This window comes from Homalodisca vitripennis, chromosome 4 (genome assembly GCF_021130785.1).
Source record: "Homalodisca vitripennis isolate AUS2020 chromosome 4, UT_GWSS_2.1, whole genome shotgun sequence".
Classification (NCBI taxonomy): Eukaryota; Metazoa; Arthropoda; class Insecta; order Hemiptera; family Cicadellidae; genus Homalodisca; species Homalodisca vitripennis.
In genome coordinates this window covers 163,562,391-163,587,388 of record NC_060210.1, presented here as the reverse complement: position 1 = coordinate 163,587,388, position 24,998 = coordinate 163,562,391, and the positions used below count along the sequence as shown (strand labels likewise).

The 24,998-nt window shown below is 33.3% G+C and overlaps 1 protein-coding gene across 1 annotated transcript in view; it reads left to right on the top strand.

Annotated features, from left to right (window-relative positions):
• The window catches only part of LOC124360504, a 166,729-nt gene that overhangs the window by 70,396 nt on the left and 71,335 nt on the right, over positions 1–24,998 (top strand). The window contains exons 10-15 of the mRNA XM_046814195.1: positions 2,434–2,521; positions 4,188–4,271; positions 5,843–5,887; positions 11,721–11,910; positions 12,606–12,731; positions 13,090–13,297. Coding sequence (XP_046670151.1) covers positions 2,434–2,521; positions 4,188–4,271; positions 5,843–5,887; positions 11,721–11,910; positions 12,606–12,731; positions 13,090–13,297 — 741 coding nt within the window. The remainder of the gene's footprint in view (positions 1–2,433; positions 2,522–4,187; positions 4,272–5,842; positions 5,888–11,720; positions 11,911–12,605; positions 12,732–13,089; positions 13,298–24,998) is intronic.

Genomic DNA, 24,998 nt, shown 5'->3' with positions numbered 1-24,998 from the left:
TGAAGCAAGGTTACTGGCAAACTGGTTTCATTGTTTTACTGTTAGGAAGTGTGACAGAATAACTTTGGCAACTGAGTTTTTAAATCTTCTAAACTGTATTGCCAATCAGTCCAGTAAATAATAAATTACTTTAGGATTGGTTTTTATAAAGTATTTTCTTAGTTTGTGTATGAAGCATGCTAAAAACTTGGAGATTGAAATATTTAGGTTTAAATATTTACTCTAAAGATTTTTTTTAGAATATGTACATTACAATCTGCTGTGTATGTTTTATTTATATAAGATTCTGTTTTGTTACATATTTTGGCTCTTCACTCTGTAGTACTTTTCTGTATGTATATGTGTGCTTAAGAGAATCCCCAGTTAATATCAAACTATTAAGGAGTTGCTTTCATTTGATAGGAAATAGCTGTCAATTGATCGGCCACACCCAGCAGTATGGCTGTGATAGCAGGATTAGTGTTTATGTAGAGTTCTAACATGCCAATGTGCTGGTTCACTAATGACATACTAAAATAAAAAAGGAAAAAATAGTTTTGAAAATCTCATACAAACATTGCTCAATTAATTACAAAACTATAATAATTCATCTTCAGAATATCACACTTTTTAGTGTTTGTTACAAGTGCTTAATTTCTAGAACTTGTAGAAAATGGTTCTTGAGAGTCTGGAAAATTTTTAAAATATGTAACGACGTATCAAAACACTATTTTTATGCATTTCTGAAATGCAGAGTGCAGTTTCCCATGCAAAATTGCTTATATTTTCACAGGATACTGAAACACGGTTCTGGTACATTCTATCTCGAATTGTGTAATTGGTATTAGTACTGTATCTGTATATCGATTCTTGAGCGTATGTGGCTAGTGTCATAATTATCATCTAGGTTTTCTGGTTCACTGCACATAAAAAACTGCTAGCAAAATTCAAATCTTGAAATATTAGCTTTTGATGTGGGGAGCCATCTTCACTGAAGTAATTTGTCAACTAGCTCTCCATAGTATTTAGATTCACTTATTTGTTATATAATTTATTTGAGACCAAGGAATAATTGATCATGATGCATCTATCACAGAAGATCTAACTACAGATTCAAAATTATGAGTGTACCATATAATACAAAACTCTACTAACTAATGAACCTTACACTTTGATTATTCACAGAGTATCATATTGATATATTTGGTGAAAAATTATAAAGAGTTTTTAAACCTATTTAATTAGATATATAATGTGATCTCGTTACGTTATGGTCATTGTGTAGTAGTAAGAGACACTAACCTTGCCAATTGTACTATTTTATAAATGTACATACAGTACATTATAATTATTTTTATTTTTATTTTAACGTACAGTAAAGACATTTTTCATTTAATTTTATCTTACTATGTAAAAATACAATACCTTTCTACATTAAGTTAATTTTTTTTAAATAATGAAAGTAAACACCTATATTTGCTTACAGATATAACGTGACAAGATCTTGTGTTAAAAATTCTATTCAGCATTTCTATGTACTAACTAAGTGATGTGTTTAGGTTTAAATTTCCTTAAACAAAGTTTTGGAAAGAACTATCTTATGTTGCAAACAACAGAATAAGAGAATCAGTTTCAAAGATTATAAATTTTATTTGTCTTTTAAATATGCAATGTGTTGTGTAAGTCAATTATAAAATTCAAAGGAGGTTATGTCAGTGTATGATTAGTTCAGATAAAAAAACAACCCTAGTGAAAGATATTTAGGTTCTAATAGCTACACTTTTTTTAAATCACAAAAACAGGTTTTTTTAGATGAACATTACAATGTAAAAATAGATTTTATAAAATTGATTCACATATATAAATTGATAATATTAATAAATCAGATACAGATTGATTTTTCTCTCCTAAAATTGAAAATTATTTTACTTTTGAAATAATCCTTACTCAAATTTAACAGTTACAACATTAAACTCATTCTAGTACTTAGTAAATATTTTAGTCCAAACAAGTTGTAAGGATTTAAAGTTTTTGTAAATTACTATGTTTAGATCAGTATTTCTATATTTATGTAAGTAACGCTGCATTTTCATTTTACTACAGTAATTATGTATGTTCCATTTTCCTAAGCTGAATGTACTTATTTAAGCAAACATTTATAAAATATTCACGATTGGAAAAGTTCATTGATAAATGATAAATAAAACAAGCCAATCTTGTGAATTTATCTTATACATAACAGATAAACATCATAATACTATCATGTTACTCTCCTGAAATTCTTTTAATCATATAAAAATGTATTAGTTATTTGCTTTGTAGAATCAAGTTAATCATTTGAACTGACATTGAGTTTGAAACAGCATTCTTATTTGACCTTGTATAGTGTACTTAGATGAAAATACACGTGGAGGATGACAGCGACAGCGGTGTAACGTAGTTGTTATGTTGCAGGAGATAAGTGGATCATTCCGTCTTCTGTCACAGGCATGTGGCAGGACTCAACACGTGCCTGTCACCTCTACTTGTGCTGACCAGACAGGTACAGCCATTTTAAAATTTTCAAAACCAATTTTTACAAACAAACTGTTTTTAATCAAATGGAACATAATAGTCAATATTATGGGTAGCAAAGTTTAATACAAATATGTTTTTTTTGTTCCAGTACAGAATTCATGTTAGTGACCTTTGTTATAAACAGTGAGGCAACATAACTTTCAAAACGTAATAAAACCCATGTTATGAAACATGTTTTTATGAATTAATATAACTAAACTTATATAACTTGGACTTTGCCACTCCAAATCATCTCCCATAGAGAGGTGCTGTTGGAAATTTCCTCTCAAGACAGTCATTAATAGATGCACTTGTGTGGTCTGTTACTAAATCCAATTCATCACATTGTGGTACAAAATTCCTCATTTATATTTACATACTGGTCTGAATTCACTGTGACCTTGTTTTTGACTACAAATCAGGTACCAACAATCACAGCTGAGAAAATTGCACACCACACTATGACTAGATGAGTGCAAAGACATATGATGCAATTGTCGGGTATTGATGTCAGCGCAATTGTGCTGTTTATTGGCACTTATACTTAAAAAAAAAAAAACAGGATTTATTGCTGCTGAAGATAGAATTTTGTCTTGCCTCCTAGAATAAAAGATACATTCGAAGTGTCCTGCATAGTAACACGTTTGCAAGGATGTTAATGAAGGTTATTATAAAGAATTTGTCACACTGATAGATCGGAAACTTCAAGGGCAGACACATGTTTCCACAAAGAATGCTGTGGAGATAAGAATGAAGCTCTGACAGCCTCAATGTTCTCAGGTGATCTTATAGGCAAAGGAATTTCAGTTGGTCTGGATTTATTATCCTTCTTTCTCTAAGCCTTAGCATTCAGCTATGCCCGGCTTCAAAGTACACTGTATATAGTGTCTACTCATGTTGGAACCTCTCCCAGATTTGAACCTATGACCTCTCAGATAGAGAGCGGAGACTATATCCATTAGTCTATGGAGAAACACAATGACCCTTGTAACAACAGATTTCTGAACAGCCCAAATGGGGCTACTTAAAGCAATTTCAGCAGGTGTGCTGGATTGTAATCGTTGCGATCACAGAACATCCATTCGTAAAGCAGTCCTCAGTGGCAAACACATGCTTCTAAGTGTTCCAATGCATGGTAACTTAACAGAATATGAAACAAAACTTCAGAGCAATGCCCATCAAATGAGACCACTCCCACCTGCCATGATCTAGTCTGAACGGGACATAACCAAAAATATTATGTTGCCGCACTGTGTAGTTCTAAATATGTAGTTAAAGCTCTTGGAATAGAAATTTATTTGGAATCATATCTAAGAGATGTATAATAAACTGTGAGTAATAAGACCTCAACTAATCTGAACTGATGTGTATAATTTAATATGCCTAGATTAAAAAGACAAGCAGGATTCTTGTTCCAATCGGTGACATTGGCACTCAAGGGTTTGTCTACTTGTTTGTTACTCATGTTGCCAATAATGACAATCATGAATAATGATTATTATTCAGGAATATTCTTCAAAAAATTAATAATCATTGATGTAAATGAGGGGAACAAAAAGAATATTTTATTTTGATAGATGACTTTTAAATTGGTTTTGCAGCATTACTAATTACCATTCATACTCTAATCATAATATATTACTTATTTGCAGATGCTATGGCAAACCAGTCAGAGTCGAGTGTAGAAGAGTGTGTCAGCATTGAAGAGTCAGACATAGCACCAACTCCAGATCCAGGTGTGATTGTAGTCATTGGTCTATATAATGTGATAATTATAACACTAGTACTTCAGCCAACAAATTTACTTAAGTCATTTCTGATGGACACAAAGTTCAGACATTTTTATGAATTAAATAAGGTTTCAAGCTCCATCTATGTGTTTTCTTACAAATTAAATTAAACTGATTTATCATTTAACTAGTTTAAACCCAAAGTGATTTAATATACTGGGCGTTCTTTAAAAATGGTATTAATTAACTTAGGATTTAAAACTTAATAATGTTTTCTTATGTAAATAAATTTAATTTGGATTCTTAATCAGTTTTAAAGTTATAAATAAACAATGATTCCTTTTATTTAAAAAGATATAAACTGTATATACAAGTATTTCTGAACATGTAATTATCTAAGACAGTAAATAGGAAAACAGGTCCAAAAACTTTCTAGAAATCCAAATTTAATTAACATCCTGTAACCTTCTCCTATGTGGTACATTGAAACTTAGTGTATATTAAAATGATAAGAGACTGAATTTACTTCAAAATGAAGTATGGAATAAGAGCGAGCGCAATCACAAAAGCCATTCCAGTGGTTGTGTGCAGGGACTCAAGGCTAATTACTGCTTTGATGTATGAAGAGCAATAAATGTAAACTGTATTGAAGTTTATTAGCTGTGTGAAGAAAACTTTTTCTGATATGAAATTAAACCTCAGACGGATTATAATTTACTTTATAATATTTATTTACTCTTAATTACATCGTAAAACTTTGTCAATAATATTCCTTGGAGACTGTGCCATGTTAAATTACGCCATTAATTTCCAAGCCAAGAAGTAGTACTTAGAGATGGTTTAATACATTAAATTTTAAAAATTAACATTTGCTATGGATAATTGTAATTGTCAAGTTACAAAAACAGATACTATAATATGTGAATTCAATTTGATCTCAAAAACCATAATAGATTACTTCATCTGGTCAAACCCTTCTCCCCGTTATTTGTGTTTTCACAAGTATCATAGATTTGTAAAAGTAGTACTTATTTTTGCAGAAATTGAAGATAACAATAACATATACTTTCAAATCTTCTACTATCAGAAATCAACTTGAATCAAGAGTATAAGTTGGTTTTCAAAATGATTACACAATACAAACTTCTTAGTTAATTTTATCTATAAGCTTCTTAGAAATGATTTAGAAACTTAATTTTATTGTTTCTCATAATCAATCACACTTCAAACTCATTTTATCAAACATATTTTTCTGCCCTTGTCTGTTCATTTTTTTTGTATTAAATCTGTCAGCCTTAAATCTTAAATAATATTTAAGAAACTTACAAACTATTATTTACTATGAGCCATAATGATGATTTAAATAAATAAATTGGTTTTAACGAATTTCTTTACTTTTAATCAATGTTATTTGCAGTAAATATGATATTAATTTATACATAGTATACAGGGACAATAATTTATTTTTAACAGTTAAAAGCGTAAATGATTGTGTCTATATTGTCTGGGCTTTTATATGTGTTGATTATAAGCCTACTAAAGCCCCTAATAAACTGAACATTTATTTAATTTTTCAGTGCCAGATAGGAGATTACACACCAAGAAAGATGGAGAGAAAACAAGTGAGTTTTATTTTATTTACACTGTTATTTTAAAATAGCATTAAGTGGTCGTTTAAAAATTTTTAATGATAATGTACATTGAAACTATTGCTTTACATTGAGAATCAGTAATACTACACTTGAGGCTTTCAGTGATACAAGAGTCCATTGTATCCATACTACTTTGAGGAGTTGGCAAGATTTTATGGAGAGAAAAATCTTTATTTAAATTTGGCTAATCCTACTTAAAAACTATAATAATTTATTTTATCTGTGATTAATTATAAAAAAATTAACTGTAGAATAAATTGTGCTATATGAGTTAATTGTTGTAGCAATTAGAATTTGAAGTGGACTTTTATTCCTACAAACCAATTTGAATCGGTATTTGTTAAAAGGGCATCAGTCACTTTTTTTCAACAATTCCACTTTTTTGTGGATTTGGATTCTTTATTTCTAGATCTACATTCTGTGGTTAATAGGGCATCAGTCAGTCAAGTAATAAGCCCACTGCACAAGGTTGAATATTGTGTAATTTGTTAAAAAGGCATCAGTCTATGACTCATGCCCTTTTAACTAAAAATGTTGGCTGTACTTTGTTTAGCTACAGCTGTTAACATGGAAACAGCTGTCTAGCAGCTTGAATATTGTGAGCAGGTTTTAAGGTTATAGTTTTCAGATTCTTTGGTTAAATTCAACAGAGTAAACGAGTAGAAAAATATGATAGAAAATATGGAAAGTGTTAATCATGATGTTTCTCGTAAAAGGAAGTTTACAGATCCTAGTGAGTACAAAAGGAATCAAATAAGGAAAGCCATTATCAAAAGGGAGAAATATGTGAACCATAAAGGCAATGAAACTCCAGCTAAGAAAGCCTTCATTTACTTGTGGGTAAGTAATAATTTAAATGAGGTTATCAACATAAACTTATAAACTTTGTTTACCAATATAATTGGTGTGTGTCTTTTTAAATAACATATATATAATAAAATCCTCAGAGCTACATCAAGTTACAAGTCTGAGCTCTAAGTAGGGCTATTACTGAAATAATTGGTTTACATTAGCCTATAAACTCTCTTTTTGTTACAGATGCAAGAGAAATTGCTTGGGGAGAGTTTCCAGAGGACAACGTGACTGAGAGTTTTTGCTAGGTTTTCACGACCTCGGTACGAAAAATTAACAAGACATGTTACTATATGACTTATTGATGTGGAGGAAGTGGCAATACGTAGACCAAGAAATGAAAATCCAAGAATAAACAGTGCTAGTTTCAAATATCACCTTTTGATTGGAACTTCAAAGACATATAGTATGTTTGAATGCTTTTGGTGTACTACTAAAAGAGTCCGGCGAATCAGAAAACTCAAGAAGGCCTGCAAAACTCCCGAAGATAAAAGAGGAAAGGCAGTTGTCTTTTTTCCGTGTCCGATGAAATAAAAAGCTTGGTTAGAGAACATATTATTCATTTCCTGTGAAGGAATCCCACTATTTGGGAGGAACCAAATTTTAAACCTGAAATGCGGAATTAAATTTAAAAATAATGTATAACTTGTTTTGTGAGAAGTACCCTGAAAAGAAGGTGAGTTTATAGTTTTTACTACACGTTTTTTAAAGATAATTTTTAAATCTCAGATTTGGTCGGCCTCAAGTCGACACATGTTGCAACATGTGAAGAGCTTTAAGCTAAAAATTAAATCTCCGCACTTGAATGAAGCTGCAAAACGGAGTGCTGTGGCCGAGCTTCTTGTACATAAGCGACGAAGCCAAAAGTTTTTATTCTGCGCTAAAGGATGAGGCCTCAGAAGATGCTAAGGAAAAAAACAATATTCTTTCAATTGCATTTGATTACATGCAAAACATTTCCCTCCCAAAGGTGCCTGTGCAGGAACTGTTTTTATTTGCGCCAACTTACAGTGAATGTGTTTTGTATAACAGACTTAAAAAAGTAGAAACAGCAACATCTACCTCTATCATGAAGGAGAAGGTCACAAGGGGCCTAACGAAGTTTGCTCCTTTTTGGATGACTACCTTAAACATGTTCCGGAAAGTGTGACAGAGCTCCGTATTTTTTCGGACAATTTGCCCTGGTCAAAATAAGAACCAGACATTGACTAGGTTTTTCTTATTTTTAACTGACAGTAAGAGGTTCTTAAAAATTCAGCACTTTTATCCTGTCAGAGGTCACAGTTTCCTTCCTTGTGACAGAGAGTTCGGCTTAATCAAAAGGATGCTTAATAAGCATGACAGAATATTCAGTATGTATGAAAATCATTGAGGTAATAATAAAAAGTGCCAAACCTGGAAAGTTTCTTGTGAAGGAGGTGAGAGCTTCAGAGATTTCTAACTTCAAATCTTGGTGAATAAAGTATTACAAAAATACTCCAGTTTCAGAGGAAACAAAAAAGAAACCCAAGGAAAGAAAAAGTCAAATTTGGCATCAGTAAGCTGTTTCATTTTTGTATTTGAATCTACTTTAAAAGGCTAACATAAAGGCATACCACCATTAATGGTCTCCATTGCCACACACTTTTTCATGTCTTTTAAACAAACACAGGGATTACTGGTCCCAGCGAAATTTGCTTACCCAGAGGGTAAAGTGCCTATTACAAAAATCAAAACTCCAAGATTTAAGAAAAGTCATTCAGTATGTACCTCATGAGAACAGACAATTTTATAATGATATTTTAGAATGGCCTGTAATGGAAAATATTAATATGCAAGAAGAAGATGAGTGATAAGTATCAACAAAAACCTACAATAGGGCACAAAATTTAGTTTCTTTTCTATGATAAGGAGTTTAAAAAAATTGTTTAAGTAACATAATTTAAGCTTAGGCCTATACCAATAATTCTGTACTCATTGTATCTTTAAAAATAAATGTTTTTTTTATAAATTATGAGTGTTAACACTATTTTTTTCATGTGACATATTGAAAATTTGTTAAAAGGGCATAAGTCACACATTTTTAAAAATTCATAAAAATTTGAAATTTTGATAAAAATTTGAAATCTTTATATTGGATGTTACAAATAAGGCAGAAATGCAATGCATATTTATTTAGGAATTTTACATTTGCTATATAATATTTAAATCGGTTTTATCAAGTTTTTCCGAAAGTTTACTTTTCATGACTGATGCCCTTTTTTAACAAAATACCGATTCATTTAGTATTATAAATTCCAAATTTTGAATAAAAAATTAAATTGAGTTGAGATAAGAGAGTTTCACATATTAGTACAAATTCTCTCATCAGTTAATACAGTATGTTTTTTAAGTTTTTATGAGCAAATATTGTCACTACTACGTTTATTCTTAATACATTAGAGCAGGCCCGTACTTAGATCAGACCAGTTTTTTCGGACAATCTTACCGCCGGGGCCCAGCTCGCCATATGTATATTTGACGTTGATGGACATTACTGAGCCCGGCCGAATATCTTTTCTAGTGCCTGCCAAAGCTGAGTACGGCCTGTCATTAGAGCTCAGTTGAATGAATTACCTGAACATTTAAAGGAAACTGTAATTCAAAATCTCGAAATAGGAATTCTTGTCTAAACACAAGTAAAAACTCTAAATCAGACGATTTATTCAGCCTGCAGGGCAAATAAGATAGAATGGACTTGTGTAATGACACCAATTAATTTGTTTTATAGACATTTAGTCTCAACACAGTCTGAAAATAATATTTAAAAATTATTATCTATTTTGGATACATACATACATTTGAAGCCTTCCTTCTTGGTTGTAAATATCTCATAAAATTGCATTAATTAAACCCATTTTTATGAAAAAAATATAAGGAACTAATTTTCAAATTTTCCATCATTGATCCTTGATGCTGAATGAAGGGGATAGTAGGATATACACCAAACAATTTAAGTTTTTTTGTTCAAGACAATCTACATGTTTATAAAAGAGGGATTTTTTACATTATTTTTCTCGTCATGACAAGAAATTTAGAGGAGTGTGCGAAATATGACCATATCCAATTTTAAATTGATAAAAATTCATGTAATAACATACAGATAAACAGTCAGATGATTGTCTTTCCTAGGACATTTTTGTAAATACAACAAATGTGTGACATTTCAGATACTTATCTCACAGCTCTTGTTTTATCTAATGAAGATATCTGGAGACAGTGGCGGATTTCCCATTAGGCACGATAGGCAACTGCCTAGGGGCCGCAGGTCTAAAGGGGCCGCAAACCCCAAAAATAAAAAAAAAGATTTTCCTCCAGTACATAAAATTTTTTTATTCATATAAAACGAGTTTTTCAATGTACACTAGACTAGACTCCCGATTTAACGCGAGCGGGTTAACCGTGATGCTATCCGCAACGAAAATAAAGCTAACTATAGGTAGCTAACTACGAGGAAGACACGAAAAGGAGAAGGAATAGAAATAGAATGTCAGACGAAGACGAATTAAATGGCACTGATAATGATACCAGTAGCTTTGATGGAAGACAAAACATGATTGTAAATACATTTTATATTGTGTAAATACACGATTTGTATTCTGTGGCCTAAAAAATGAGGTAATCCATTGGAGCGGCACGCCTCTGATGCCATGAGATTCAATCAGATCGCAGTATCGGGACTACGGAGCATCTCAGTTATTTGCCGAAAGAAAATGCGTTCGGTGGCGTATGGCTCGTAACAACGCGGAGATCGGCTAAATCAGTATGAAACTGTAACCGGTACTTTTTTTTGTTATTGACAATATAACCCAGGAATGAGACAACAGGTCAAAAATTTATTTTGATCAAAATGAGGTTTTTGGTGTTTTGTATAACATGGACAAACTAAATGATGAAGAAATTCGTCAAAAAGTGTATGGTTTGGTGGATAAATATTCCTCGGGATCTCACATCTGAACTCGGGGAAGAACTGATCCATTTTAAAGCGTTTGTGGAAGAAGCTGAAGGTATAAAAGAAAACGCAAAAGAACATCATTTACCTGCCTACTATTTAAAATTTATCAGGGAGAAACAACTGACAACACTCTTCCCAAACATTGATACTGCATTAAAAATCTTATTATGCATGATTTCTTCAAATGCATCGGGAGAACGGTCATTCAGCATTGTGAAGAATTACCTACGCAACTCAATCACTGACACACCAGGCTGTCCAGCCTAGTTGGGTTTTCTGCAAATGCTGAACTGTTGAATGAATGAATTGAATTTTGATGATATTGTAGACGAGTTTTCTGCATTGAAAGCTAGAAACGTTGATTTGTAAGGAAATATAAAACATAAAACTAATTCATGTAATCAATGAATAATGTCACTAATATGATTTGAATATTATAAAGTGTACAAAGCCACTAACTTAGTTTTAATTGTAAGTTCCAACCTTTTTTATTTTGTGTAGTTCTGTTTTTTAGGTAGGGGGGGGGCCGCAAGTTAACATGTGCCTAGGGGCCGCTAAGGTCATAATCCGCCACTGTCTGGAGACTCCACACATTCCCACTGGGCACTCAAAGGGTTAACACTGTGAACTATAGTTAGTCAGGAAGTGTTATTTATCGTCAATAACTATAGTTAGTCAGGCAATATTATAAGCCCAGGGCAAACCTTTAAAAACATTGCATCCACCACTTTTGATAATGAATGCTATTTGCACAGTTTATGTCAAGCTATTAATAACTAACTCAATCAGAAGTATTAAAAGTTTATATTTTTTCCAATTCAACACATAATCTAGTACTTTACCAACTAATACTTTGGGAATTGATAAGACTTCTGATTATGTATAACTGCTCTTTCACGCCTGCACATATAACTGATCAAAACTAGATGTGCTTCAAGTTAAAAAGGGTTTTTCTTATTTCATTTTCATTTGTTTCAGGTAATGAAGATAGTATATTTCTCAGGCACCTAGAATTGGATCCTCCAGTAGAAAACAATCCAGTGAAAGGAAATGCACCAAGTGGAGGAGTAAGCAAAGGTGGTCGCACTCCTTTCACCACCACTAAACGTCTCACTAGACAATCAGGAACTAGTTTTGGATTTTCTATAGCGTGGACACATCCTCCAAGGTAAATATTTTTATATTGAATCATGCATCCAAATTTTAAGTTCAAAAACATTATCAGACAAAATAGGACAACATTTTATCATCTGAAAAAGGGAAAGACTATTCAAAATTTCTATTTTTATCCACAAGTGAATTAATAATACTTTATTTTGGATATATGTTATAATACTTCAACACAGGACTTACAGTTAGACTTATTCAGCGTACTGCCCCTGACATCTTGAGTCAGCCACTGTTATTTTATTACTTAAAAACAATTGGTTTGGTATAATAATAATAAAAAAAATCACACTGAAGGGTTAATTGCTAAGATTATTGTCGTAAACAGAATTGAAAGAGTAGAGTTTGAATTATCTGCTGATCAAGTTGATTTGAAGCCTCATAACTTTATAATACTTATTAGACCAAACCCGATAAGAGAAAGAATTAAATCAAAATCTGATTACAGACTTCAATAGATGAAATCGAAAAACTAGAAGACTGCATTATTTTTGTTAATAAAACCAATCTGGAAACCTTACCTGAAAAAGGAGAGATTAAATTTAACATTTTATTGACAGGATTAAAAGAATGGAGTCCAGTATATGTACTTGATGGGCAAGCTTTAAGTCTGTCAATTATGTTATCATTTAGGATAAACTAATGAGATAATCTTACCTGAAAAGAGAAGAATAACATTGAACATGTTGTTGACAGGATTGAAAGAGTGGAGTCCGGACTACCTGCTGATCAAGCTGGCTTGAGGCCTGGTGACTACGTTATTTTTGTGGACAAAACAAACGTGGTTACTTTGCCTGAAGAGGACATTCTTAAATTGATCAAGTAAGTAGAATTCAAAAATAAATCAATTATATTGTAATATTTAATCCATAAACTCTTGATGTTCCTGAATGTATAACTGCAATAATTGTGTTTCCTACATCTAAATTTAATGGTTTCTTATTATATCTTTTAAATCTCTAAATATGTTTATGCATTTTATGGCAGTAACAACAGATTAATTAATTAATTATTAAAAGCTGTATTTGTTCACCATCACAGACTGAATGTATAATTGGGTGCGTTATTTGTAGCTGATGTTGTAATTGAAATAAATTTATTAGAAATAGAAGGTATTGTAATTAATTACTACAATACAGATTGGATTAAACTTGTGTTAATTTAACTTTTAAATTCTTAGATCCTGTGGTAATCATCTGATCTTGGAGGTGTACAGAAAGGTATCAGCAAATGGCACAATCGGGCGGAGCTCACTGCTTAGTGCAATCGGCTTGCCACATACCACCGCTCGCTCCTCCACTGCCTGTTCTGGAGCCACCACCGCCACCGCCTCTATCGAACTCACCAAGAGAAGGTTACACCTGCCTCAAGTTACTTTTACTAGTGAGGTTGGTTCAGGCATCATTGTTTAAAAAATCACTTTTATACTTCAATTTTTTATTGAAAAATCAAATGTTGATAACTATACATCTCCAATCAGAGATGGTAAAGTACACAACAATTACAATTAATCAAAGATTCAATTGTTTCCAAACAAGGATTATAGTTCTATTTTTCACAACCTTCTTGATAAGACATGATCCTTTACTTCCTTATGATAATCCTTAAATGTATAAATTTTAAACTGTTTCAAACGTATGTGTGGATTTATTTATATACTGCTTTAAATGTATTATTTTGCATTAAAAGGTGAAATTGGATGATTATATTTGTCACTTGAAAAGAATAATTTACAACACTTCTGGACTCAGAAAATTCAATTGTATCAGAAAATAAAGAAAACTAAAAAAACAAAATAAAGATCTTGCTTTGGTTTGTTTGTTGAAAAATTTCCAGGGTTACCACTCAAATAAGTACTAAAACAAATCCACACTAAAAGAACATTTTGTTTTTTACGTATCTACTGGTTTCACTTAGATACCAATAAAAATAGTTTTTTAATAAAAAAAATTATCGTCCGGTCATATTCATTTCTGACTGTCATCACTGCTCCTGATTAATCAGTTGTGTTTATGCAGTATATAAACGGTTTAGCAGAAAGTACATTTGTAATGCTTATTAACATAAAATAACCTTAAAATAGAAAACTTAATACGTATTAAGTTTATTTAGCTTTATTTATTTTTTGCATTTCACACGTATTTTTAAATCATGCGATCACACTGACAACAGCACTTTATGCATGATCTTGTGATTGGTACTGAAAGGGTTAAATCAATTTCGCAGATAATGTGAGTTAACGTAGTAGACTTCTTATGGACAGTTGATGCTCTCTTACATGATTTAAACTCCCGCATTTTATATCTCATAGCAGTAATCAATCCACTTAGTTCTGTTTTACATGCTTAATAGAATAATATTACTCCCTTCATATTTGATCAATACCATATCAATTATTTATCTATTCTAATTCATTATACTAATCTAAGTTCTTAAGTTGGTATTATTTTACACTTGAATCTCATATAAATTATTATTATATTATTTAGAAAAAACATCCCCAGTGGCAAAACAGTTATTTTATCACATTTTACAGTATTATTATTATTATTATCACAATTTAAATATTATTTTGCTATTCTATAGTGGAGGAAACTTTAAAACAATTAATTTTTAAATATTGTGAATTCTTATGTAGATTAGAGTTTGCAACATCTAAAAGCAGAAAAAAATATAACTAAATTAATTTGGTCTAACAAACTACCACATGAAATTTATATAGTACATGAAAACTTTTACACCTAATTATATGATTATGTATACATAAATATATCAAATATCCTGTTAAACCCAATCTCTTTAATTGTTTTCCTAAAATAAAACAATTTTTCAAAGTTCAAAAATTTGTTTTTAATTACAAATGACTTTAGTATGATGGAGACGCCAGACTGTTCAAGTAACAAACCATATTTTAATTCAAAAAGCAAAGATTCCTCATGTCCCATTAAGTCAAAGAAGTAAAACAATCAATCACCAATTACAAAACACTTTTGTAAGAATATGGCTGATTGACAACTGGAGAGAGGTTATATTAATTTATACTCTGTATTTTGTATATATAAAATTTCAGTCTGCTCTTAAATGTATATAGTTCTATTTTGCAATATGTTTTTACAGCCTAATAACAAATAGTTAATATTTTCAAACCATTTACTTTGCTTTTAGTTAACAAATGATCCAGAAATGTTGGTCAGTATTTTAAAAGCAATAAAACAAAATAGTAGTTCTAGTTATTAGATATTACTGTGTAGACAGAAGATTTATATTTTACAGTAATAAATGTTATGGCATTCCATTTAACAACACATTTTCTGATTGAATATTTTTTTTAAATAAACCTTTTCATATATTTTTTGACTGTTTGAATTAAATTCAGTAATTCAGTACAATTCGTAAATTTTGAATGTTACCAAAAGTGTTTGTAGGCTTCTTGTGTTTATTTTAGGTTGTATTTTAATATATTAATTTTTGTAGTATACTCATTTGTTTTTGTTATCGTAACGCATAATATTTTAAGTTTTATAATCAAAATTAGATGATTGTTGTTAAATGCTGCTTGTTCCTACTTGTTTAAGGATGTGAATGCAATTAAATAATGGCCAGTACAGTAAATTTATTGTTGTATGTCTTATGTTTATTAGACTGTTATAGGTGCTCTTATCTTTGTGTTTTAGTTGTGATGTATATTATTTATTTTGTTTGTAATATATGTTGATATTATTAAATTACCATTATGTAAATGTAAATTTTGTACCTACAGCTCTTGAGTTGATTTTATGTTCTACTTATGTTCAATTCAGTTTGTAATATACTAAAGAGATAAATTTTATTTTTCTGATTTAGTTTTCATTTATTTATTTTCCCTTTTAGTAGCAGCATAGTAAGAGTAACATCCAATTTAATACATATAGTCACTAATTTAACTAATTTAAATCAACAATGACTGAGGTGGCTTGATAGTGAGTGAAAGGGAGCAATCCATTTAGAGAAAGGGTGCATGGAATAAACTTCCCCAGAAACATTAAAGTCTCCTCAAAAGTTCATTATCTTTACTTATTAACATTAAAATTCTGTTAGTAAAATAGTGCAATATTGGACAATAAAAAAAACGAATTCAACATACTAATTTAACATTTTTGGAATTCACATTTTAAATTAAAGTGATTACTAATAAAAAGAAAGATTACCAGAAAATTCATTTTATATGTCTTTAGATTTTTAATAGTAGTTACAACTTTCTGAATATGCATCAGACAATTTAAATTCTAGCTCAGTGATGAACACATTAGTCTTAGAGATGACTTGCCAGGCTTGCCAAAACAGTACCATCATTGTTACATACCTATTGTTCATTGGTATTGTTCATTATTTTATCTATATTAATTTGTTAAGATGAGTAGTTTCTAGTTCCATCACTATCATTATCAATAGCAAAAAAACCCTTATATTATTTTCCTCTAGTCCAAGGCTATGTTGTGATTTTCCACCTCACTTTTTAAGTTCAATGTAGACATTACACTATCACATTTAGTTTCATTAGCCAAGAGATAGTGCGCCATTAGGGCAGCAACTTTTAGAGAATGGTAAATGAAAAGAAGGATTATGAAAAACCTTGTATTTTCACTGGGTTGTAAAGTGAGAAACAATTATCGTTTATAATATTTTGAAGCCGACTTCTGATCATAACAAACTTAATTTATCTAATAAAAAGTGACAAGTACAAGCACTGTGTTTTTGAGTTGAATCGGACTAGAGCAGAAGAGTAAGGTACTTGCGATAAGGTAGTAAGAGGGCCAGCTCAAGCTATTTTGGCACCCTAGGTAAAATAATAACCTTTTGGCGCTCCCCCCCCCCCACGATCAACTCGATGGCTAACCTCTCCCCTCCACACAGAAACAATACAAACAAAAACATAACATTTTCCATAACATGTTTATGTAACAAAACCTCAATTACTGATGCAATAGGATAATTAATGTTGATGTATTTTAGCCCAAAAACATAAATTTGATAAAAAAAAAACAAAAATCCTACTCTTTTGCAATTAAGTAGAAATAATTTTATTTCTAAAAAATTATATAGCATTTTTTCATTATTTCAATTTTTCAGTTTAATTTTTGTGAAAGATGACGAGAGTTTACTTAAATGTACATAATTAATCAGCTTTTGGCTAAGTCCAAGCTATTAAGAACATGTTAGTTGCCAGCCACCCATCTGAGGCGTCGCTTTGCTATTGGTACAATAGATTTTTGTATGGGACTACCTATACTGAATATAAATAATAAAGAGTTAGTATTAACAGATAAATGTAATTTTAACAATTCATTAGCAGTGAGATACTAAAAATATAGCAGTGATGTGGCCAGGGCCGTACTCAGCTTTAGTGGGCCCCGGAAAAGATATCAGCCAGGTCATGTCCCGCCACTGCACTCCCGTCACAATGCTTCATCCTTCCCCCCCACCATTATCCCATTGACAGCATCTTATTATTTTGTTAATGTACACTTTTTTAAGTACAGTAATTTATACACATTATTGTCATTTTTCTTCTACTGCTCGAAGCTGCCGCCGTAGACAGCTGCCTAGTTTGCCTAATAAACGCACCAACCCTGGGTGGTAATGGTGTTTGGTGAAGGTGGAGTGGATAGCATGTGGCTGGATGTCACCTTGAACCACTCCATAGAAAACGTTAATAACTCCTTTTTTATAACCGGTAATAGATTTTTTTAAATTTATAAAATACTTGGCGTTATTTGACCTTGTAATGCACAAACATCTTAGAAAAGTTAAGACAACATCGCCAAGATACTTTACTTAATTAAAAATGTCTGGAATGAAATGATGAAATTATTTAGTAGATACCATGTAGAATAAATTAATTTCATTAGTTAATGCTGCTTAGTATACCTTTAATTGTGTTAGTTATACAGGAGAAACATCATTCATAAGGATGAGGTGTACTAACAGAGGTCTGATGCTAGGGCTATACCACATAACTTTGATAATTACCGTTGAAATATTTACTAGCTAAGCTAATTGAGCTCCACAGTTGGCAGTTCGCACACTCACTTTTTCCGTTCTTCATTTTTATAGCAATAAATGAGTTATATCTTGTGTAACTAATACAATTAAAGATATTACTCAGAAATCTTGACTGTATTCCAAACCGTCTTGTGGAAGAAATGGTAGTCATCTTAAGATCTGCAGCAATCACAGATACAAAAGAACCTGAGTGTGTGAATCGGAGAGTACTTTATAGGTTTCATAACACTGCCTCATTAACTGAGGCACCTGGTTCTAGTTTAGTCAAAACAATTCTGAAAAAATTAAAAAAGCTTAACTTTGTTGATGATTGGGAAGAGTAAAGCCATGATAACAGCAGTGACATGAAAGGCATACTCAGGAGTGCTAAGAAGAATCACAAACAAATCAAGAGCACGTTATATGCCTTATAGTTCACATTCACTGAATCTTGTAATCTGGGTGCATTACTGTTTGGAATCTTCATCGTTCTTCAGTTTGGTATTTGTTGTATCAGTTTATTTTTTTATGCTTCAACACAATGTTGGATTTAGCTGTGATTAGTAAACTCTTCAAGCACCGCTAGTTAAATTCCCTCTGACCAAACCTTAGAAGGAATCATTACTAAGAAGGGTGGTCCTGAAGGTAATTATTTAACAGATTTGATCAGAGATCATGTGCAAGATCTCTCTCTGGATTGTCACTTCTAGAAGTAGCAGTCTTCGCCAGATTTATGTTAATGCCAATCTTATTACACCAATTTGCAACCAAGTCCAGAGCCCCATTAGATCAATGACTGGGGTTCTAAACTTATCAGCTACATTAATGACAAATGTGTGTAGTCCTTATTAAAATATTACTATTGTTAATGCACTTACTAGATCATTAACAACCAAATTCCATTTATGAGGAGAGAGAAAATACTACCTTGGAGATAACCCCTAGTTGTTCTTGCACTAACTTTTGCCCTTATCATGAGCAAAGCCTTAACCCAGTCAGTATTTAACCTGATTGTATGTCCCAAATGCATCAGCTACCACCACTGGCATAGATATTACCAATAAACTACCCTTATTGGTAAAATACCTCTGCTAAGAAAGCCTTTAGAACACAGCTGACAGTTTGCTGTGAGTTGATCTAAAGAATCTGTACCCATGATCAACCCTCCCATCACATAACCCAAGGTAGGTCTGCTTGATCGTAGTAAAAATTCCAATTCCTCACCCTTAGAGTGGCCGCAGGCTGTTCTTCAGTAAGAAAATCTAGTTTGCTCCCTAACATAATAAGTTTCTCCCTGGATGTCCCCAAATCCCTTCCAGAACTTTACAGAGATACCACCATTCTGTATGGAGATGCCTTTTATAAATTCCTTATAATCCTTTTGGGCCAGAATACTGCTGACACTGGCAGACCTGATTTAGTATACCAAATGAGGGTCAGGCCCGTTTTACTGAATAGGCACGGTAGGCACGTGCCTAGGGCGCTAGGCAATTGGCATTTTTTGGGGGGCGCAAAGAATGGAAAAAATTGCCGTGGTTGTATCTGAATGCACCATTTATTGCGCCACTTCCGAAAGTCTAAATTACACTTCGTGTAATCCAGTCAACAATGACCCCCTAGGAATTCTCATTCGTCCATCAACGTCGCCCGCACTAGATTCAACAACTGCAATCGCACACAGCACACCTAACTCAGAATAAAACCTGGAAGAAGAACGTCCGAAAATCAAGCCTACGGACTCAGTTGAAGACCAATATGATTTTGAGCTTAAAGAGAAACCCCCCTATTCATTCTCCAATGTCGGCCGAATTAGATACAACTATTGCAATTGTGTATGAGCACGACAGTAGAAATTGTGAAGCCCAAAGACCCAGTTGACCAATGCGATTTTTAGCTTGAAGACCCGGCATCATGGAATATCAGAAATTAATTAAATAAAATCATAAGTTCTGAATTTGATCGAAATCTTCTGCAAGCTGATTTTTCAAAGTCTGAACATCACAGCGATGGAAAAAGTAAGGTAAAACTAAAGCTTTCGGTCAACTTATTTTTTGTCACGCTTCCGAACAGAGATAAGATCAAAAGAGACTGGATTTTTTACTCGCAATCAACAGGGTGGCTATTTTGTAAATTCTGCCTTATGTTTCAACCAGAGGACAAATCCACATCTTTTAGCAAAGGGTTTACTGTTTGGAAAAATTCTTTTGCATTAGCCGAGAAACATGCAAAATCTGACGACCACAGGGCTAATGTTTTGAAATTTATTTAGAGGAAAAAGACCACATCTAATGTCACCAAACAAATTTAAAGCCAATACCAGGAAGAAGTGAAATGTTGGCGGGAAATATTGACAAGAGTTGTGTCTGTTGTAAAAGTTTTGTCGAGTAGAGGTCTCCCATTTAGAGGTGATAACCAAGCGTTTGGATCTACATCAAACGGACTTTTTCTAGGCTGTCTTGAGCTGATGAGTGAATTTGATCCATTTCTAGCCCAACACATAGCAACACATGGTAACAAAGGCAAAGGTAGTGTATCATACCTTTCGTCTGACATTTGCAGTGAATTTATTGAGATTATGAGCAAAAAAGTACTGAAACAAATCTTAAATGAAATCAAGCAATTTCTCTTTAATCATAGACTCCACACCTGACGTGCCGCACACTGACCAATTGGCTGTAGTACTTCAGTATGTTTCATTGCCCAATGCTTAAGCAAACGAACGCCTGATACAACTCTTGCCAAGTGTATGCCATAAATCTGGCAGTTTGGAAGAAGCAACCCTCGGTTTACTTGAGAAACTTGAGCTAGATATCGATAACTGTCGTGGACAAAGTTACGACAATGCATCAAATACTCAGGTCTTCAGGCAAGGATTAACAGCAAAAATGATCTTGCTGAGTATGTACCATGTGCTGGTGCTCACTCACTAAATCTTGCTGGGTGTTTTACTGCCGAGAAGGTGCGTCCAAAAGCCACAATATTTTTTACATTTGTACAAGGACTATATGCTTTTTCTCGGCATCCACTTACAGGTGGAACATCCTAAAAAGTCATATTGAAAAGAGTAACGAAGGAAAATCAAAGAAAGATCAGAGAAAGCTGATGGTAAAACCCCTGAGTGACACAAGATGGTCTGCTAGGGCAGACGCCCTTCGAGCTTAAACAATAAGTCGACATGAATTAAAAGATGCTCTTGAAGAGCTAAATAAAGACGATACTCAAACCTTTGGGTCTCTAAAAACAGTTGGCAATTTCCAAACCACCATGATCTGGGACAAAATTCTCGAGAGAGTTGATAAAACAAATAAGACTTCAAAATCAAGTAGATTTTTGGTGCTACAAAGGAACTTGAAACACTATCCTCAATTTTTGAATGAAAAGAGAGATTTATTTGATGATTTCAAGTCCAAAGCACTGAACTTGCAGAAAAAGAAGAAACTGTATACGACAAAGTAAGAAAAAGAAAGTTATTGCCCGATGAAAATAAGAATAGAAGCATGGAAGAAACATCTCCTCAAGAAAGATTTCGCACTGGGGCGTTTATTGTCAATGTTGACAACATAGCTTCGCAGCTCAACATAAGAAGGGAGGCCTATAAAAATTTCAGCACAAGATTTAAGATCTTACAAAATGTAGAAGACAAAAATTCCAAAAGAGGTGGCTTGTGAAGCTAAACTGTTAGGAGAAGTATAGAAGAAAGATATTGGTGGGCAAGACTTTGGAATGTAACCATTTCAAACAATATATGGTTTTGGAGAACCTTTCTAAGATCAAAGAAATGTACCCCTACATAAAATTGAATAGATTAGAGAACACTTTCCCCAATTTGGAGGTCGCTCTCAGGATATTTCCAACCTTACTTGTGACGAACTGCACAGCTGAACATAGCTTTTCAGCTTTGAAAAGAGTGAAGTCAGAAATTAGATCGTCGTTGGTTCATGAAAAGCTTAATGGCTTATTGTTGTTGCGCACCCAAAACGACATCAATTTAAGATTAGACTACAAACACATTATTGATGACTTGCAACATGGAAAACCAGAAAAAAAGCTATTGTATGAATCTCTAGTCAGTCTAGTGGTAAGCCAACAAACCAAAAATAATCCAAAGAAAATATTATATTGTAAATAATGTAAATACTTCAAATGTAAAGGTGGGTGGTGCGTAATGCCATAAGGTATGTTACACGCATTCCCACCGGAAGCCAGTAGATACCTCACGGTTACCGGTTGCCAGTCCGGGACACGGCGGGTCCATAGGTGGTAGATAATGGGAAGGCTCTCGAAAAGAATCAGGATAATTTGTAAAAGAGAGTTATGGGACATTAAGTCTAAATTCCCTCCCGAACCAAAACTGGCGTTTCAGACTAAATCTTAATTTACGGGGTATGGACGTTATGGTGGGGTTGGTAGGGGGGGGACGTAATCAGCTGGCAGGGGTATAAAAAGGGGCGCTATTCTTCGTTGTGCCTAGGGCGCTGGCAGGGTGTAAAACGGGCCTGATGAGGGTTCAGTAAATTCCAATCATATCCTTCCCTTCAGTCCTACTAACACTCAGACACAGAACCAGATTCCATAAGCACCTCTCTTGAAAGAGCACTTCTTAAACAGCAGTTACACGCCCTCAGCTCAGAAAACCTTCTCAAGTATACGCTCCAGCACTCTCCAAGCCTCTTCTGAATAATTAATTGGTCTGCACAAATAGAAGCTCTTGCGGCCCATCCTCTCAACCTCTACATTTTACTTTTGGTTACATCAAAATGTTGCATTGGTAACCTCAAAGTTTGTAAATCTAAAGTAATCAATATTAGAGATATAAATATTTTAAGAATAAAAAATCAATAATCGTATAAACTCACATTAATAGCATGCATATACATATGATCTATCAACAATACATGATATAAAAGTGAAGCAGATTTGAAGTCAATAATATTTGGACTTTCCCTGAGTCTCTCAAGGTTTTGAACTGCTCTGAACAAACACCTCTCCTGCATGTACAAAAAAGAATTACTCTCTAGCATTGTGAGTAAGCACTGTACACCCAGGAGGTTCATTTCTCATCCAATTTGGAATGCAAAGCACCAAATAATGACTTATATAAAAGGTTTGTAACATGACAAGCATTAAACGAGGAATGTTAAAATTCAAAGAGAGGAAGTCAGTCCTCCTTACACATTAAGGATTGAAAAAAGCTGGTGGATATAACTGAGAAGCTAAAGCCAGTTCCAAACCAAGCATTAAGTAAACAACGATCTCAACTTTTACTACATTTTATTTGAATTAATCAAGAAATTACAACAATTCATTCAAGATGGTTAACCAATACACCCTGAGTCTTAAAGATCACGTAAAAATAGTATAGGTAGGTGATGAATAAATATATGCAGTATAATTAAATTAAATATAAAAAATAATTAAAAAATCAACAATTTTATATCAAATCAACAATAGGCTAACAAATGTTCTAGGCACTGATTGAACAAATAAAAAACTGAATAAAAGAATTAAATATGAGATTGACATTATTTTGCTAATCACAAAACTGCCACAGAGATTTATGCTGTCAAATGCATTTGGTGACGCAGATTTGTCTGTACCTCTGACAATATAGTATTTAATACTGACACATTCTCAGATCAGAAATAGTTAAGCACTAAGATTGCATTCGCTTAACAAAGGCACTGAGACAAGATTTTACACAAGTCTGACTGTTCCTATCACTGATGTTATTTTGATGAGTAAATGGTTAGCTGGTTTAATAGACTCAGGCTTTTTAATAATACAAAATAGTCCTACTTAACAAAAGAACTAGAAAGAACAGCAAGGCAGAAAGGGTGGTAATAGAACTACATTATACTGCATAGAAGTAACACTATATAACCATTTTACATATGAGAGAAGTGTCCTAGAGGTGAGAACTCTCTCATAATTTATAAGATCTTAAAAGAACAAGTAACTACTCTACCGAGTCCGAATCATTAACAGAGTGGACACTAGAACAGGGTTAAAGAGTGATGTGCTAACAAGTGAATCTCCTAATGATTTTACATCCCTTGTTCATAAAGAATATCCATGTATCATGTTCATGTTTCCCCGGCCAAAACAATGATTCGGGCCCCAACTTATATATATATATATATATGCATAGAATTCTCAATGATGGATGGCACAAATTTTGTCATATGATTGATGTTGATGTCAAAATAAACTAAACCTTTATGTATCTCCAAATTATGTTCATAATTGATTTATGATGAGTGGTGGGAAAATGCTCATGGCATAATCTTGACATTAGGAAAACTACATCTAGTTAACCACCTCATTTACCAAATGATTATCCAAGACATTGCTCACTAGTTCACACAAGAGATCTGTGTGCCAACCATTCTCTTGGCACTACTAGATAGAAAGCTCCCACTACTAGAATGTCCTGGCTCCATATAAGCCACAAGAATGTACATTAAACTAACTCTGAAACATCTAAAATCCCGTCATCAGAGAGCTTTTGGTCTTTGTCATCTCCACGACTTGTCAGGACTTCTCAGAGTCTGAGCCTCTAGGAAATTCTCACTTCTGGCAGGTTCTGCCTCTAACAGGCACCGGGCCCTGTAACTCTCGGCCTCTCGGAGCTCTCATCAGTCTTTAGGTCCTTCAGCCTATAGTAGACACCATTCTCCAGCAGGTTCAGGTTTCTGGCACTTCTCGGTCTCCAGGACCTCTCTGTCACTAGAACCTCTCAGCCCCTGGCAAGATCCGGCCTTTGGAAACCCCCATCTCTGGCAGCTCCTCACATTTGGTAGTTCCAGGTCTCTGGCAGCTAGCTCTCAGCATCTAGGACCTCTCAGCCACTAGAACCTCTAGGCCTAAGGTAGTTCCTGGTGTCCACCAGTTCCCGACCATTAGCAGACTCTGACTTCTAGCACCTCTCGGTCCCTAGGAGCTTTCAGCTTCTAGAACCTCCCAGTCCTTAACAAGTTCTAACCTTCGGAAGCCCCAGTCTGGCAGCTCTCCACTTTTGGTAGTTCCTGGCCTCTGGCAGGCAGAGGCTGGGGGGTTGTAGAGAATGAA